This window comes from Sardina pilchardus, chromosome 21 (assembly GCF_963854185.1).
Source record: "Sardina pilchardus chromosome 21, fSarPil1.1, whole genome shotgun sequence".
NCBI classification, from domain to species: Eukaryota; Metazoa; Chordata; class Actinopteri; order Clupeiformes; family Clupeidae; genus Sardina; species Sardina pilchardus.
The window spans coordinates 297,501-300,000 of record NC_085014.1 but is presented as its reverse complement, the minus strand read 5'-3'; the positions used below and the strand labels follow the sequence as shown (position 1 = coordinate 300,000).

General features: G+C 48.7%; 1 protein-coding gene across 2 annotated transcripts in view; it reads left to right on the top strand.

The window, feature by feature from the left end:
• Positions 1 to 2,500, top strand: part of dennd5a (DENN/MADD domain containing 5A) — a 47,373-nt gene that overhangs the window by 44,045 nt on the left and 828 nt on the right. For both annotated transcript variants that reach the window (XM_062524496.1, XM_062524495.1), the window contains one exon: positions 946 to 2,500. This exon is cut by the window's right edge and continues 828 nt beyond it. In XM_062524496.1, the coding sequence (XP_062380480.1) occupies positions 946 to 1,129 (184 nt within the window). In that variant the 3' untranslated portion in view covers positions 1,130 to 2,500. The remainder of the gene's footprint in view (positions 1 to 945) is intronic.

Genomic DNA, 2,500 nt, shown 5'->3' with positions numbered 1-2,500 from the left:
TGACCCTGATATGTCACTTGAGGGGGGTAGGGATACACCGCTGTACAGTATTCCCTGCTGAAAAAAACAGCAAGAAACCAGCTTAGGCTGGTAGCTGGTTTTAGCTGGTCTTTGCTGGTCTTTGCCCAAAACACAGTTCTTATTGCTGGTCTTTGCTGGTGTAGCTGGTTAGGCCACCAGCTAGACATGCTGGCGTGACCATCTGAGGAAGCTGGTCGTGCTGGTGTGACCAGCCTGTCGTTTGGGATACAACTGGTTTAAGATGGTCATGCTGGTGACCAGCCTGTCAAGTTTGACAAAGATGGTCAAGCTGGTTTTCTAGAATAACCAACATAAGCTGGCGTGGCCAGTAAAAACCAGCAATGTAGACCAGCAACACCAACTAAAATGACCAGCTTTAGGTGGTACGACAATCAAAACCAGCTGAATTACCATCATAAGCTGGGTAAACCAGCTAAAGGTGTGTTTTCGCAAGAGTTTTGCTGGTCTAGCTGGTTAACCATCATAGGGTGGTCAAATAAGCTGGTTAACAAGCTGGTCAACCAGCAAACCACCTTTAGCTGGTCAGGCTGGTATTTTCAGCAGGGTTGTGAAAGTGATTGCAGTACCAGTTTGGGCCAAAATCCTACATACGGTTCCTTTAAGGTTGCAATATTCCTTAAACACCTTTTGTCTCTTCGGAGTGTCCAATTCATGTTGAGAGCTCAGTTAGTATCCAGTGTTTTGTAACTCTGTTTTAAACACTCACTCTCTCTCACACACACACATACGCACACACACACAGATTCACATGTTGGGTGTCATGTTGCAAGGTAAACAGAAAGAGTTTCACTATAGACATTTCGTAGTGCTCTATGCTAAAGTCCAACATATTTCCATTCCATAGTATCTTCATGTGTGTGTGTGTAAGTGTGTTAAGTGTGTAATGTGTTGTGGCTGCTGCAGGGACCACCTGCTCCACCATTGGATGGCGCTGCTGGCGGAGTGTCCAATCACGGCGCAGATGTACGAGGAGGCGGCGCTGCTGAAGGAGCACTCATTGGTCAACTCGATCATCCGCGTCCTGCAGACCCTGCAGGAGTTCAACATCACACTGGAGCCCTCGCTCATCAAGGGCGTCGCCCTCTGAGACTGACCCCACACACACACACACACACACACACACACACACACACACACACACACACACACACACACACACACACTGGAGCCCTCGCTCATCAAGGGCGTCGGCCTCTGAGACTGACCCCCCCCCCCCCCACACACACACACACACACACACACATAAAAACACACACACACACACACACACACACACACACACACTGGAGCCCTCGCTCATCAAGGGCGTCGGCCTCTGAGACTGACCCCCCCCCCCCCCCCCACACACACACACACACACACATAAAAACACACAGGTATAAAGTACACAGACACACGCAGATAGAAACACAGACACATGAAAAACATCCACACATAGCCATACAAAACACACACACACACACACACACTAACATACACGTCCAAAGCACATGCCAAACTCATCCCTACACACACCTTTTCGGGACCAGAGAACTGTTTCCTACTGAACTGTGGCGAGTTTTGGAGCCGCCCTGGCGTGTGTGTGTGTGTGTGTGTGTGTGTGTGTTGTGTGCCAAGTGCAATGAGCCTCCTCTGCTGAGTCCAGTATTTTGACCCCCATCCCTCATGTCCAGGGGTGGCCTGCGGTGCAGCGCGGCGCTGTGTTGTGACCGCTGATCTCTTTATTGTGTGTGAGGGGAGGGGAGGGGAGGGGAGGGGAGGGGAGGGAGAGGAGGTGTGTTGATATATTTTCACAGATAAATCAGTATTATTTTGATAAGCCTGTCAGGTCGCTTGCTGTGAGCTCAGTGTCGCTCAGTAAGTGGTGGGACGGAAGGGATCAGAAGTGTGCTTCAGAAACAAAGTGTGCTTCTTTAAAGATGCTTCAGAAACAAAGTGTGCTTCTTTAAAGATACTTCAGAAACGAAGTGTGCTTCTTTAAAGATGCTTCAGAAACGAAGTGTGCTTCTTTAGGGACACTCCAGAGATTAAGTGTGCTTTTTAAATATGGTTCAGAAATATAGTGTGCTTCTCAAGGATGAACAAAATGAAACTGATGTCTCAAATGCACGCAGAAGTGCTTTTCCAAACCGGCTCCTGCTACCTCTCCGTTCCAGACCCCTCCCCCTCTACTCCAGACCCCTCCCCCTCTACTCCAGACCCCTCCCCCTCTACTCCAGACTCCTCCCTCTATGTTCCAGGCTCCTCCCACTCTACACCTGGCCCCTCCCTCTCTGTTCTAGGCTCCTCCCTCTCTATCTTGAATTTCCCCTTGGGGATCAATAAAGTATCTATCCATCTATCTATCTATCTACTCTACACATGTTTTACAACAGAGACTACTTCATTGAGGGTGTTTTAAATGGAGACTACTTCATTTGAGAGTGTTTTACAACAGAGACTACTTCATTGAGGGTGT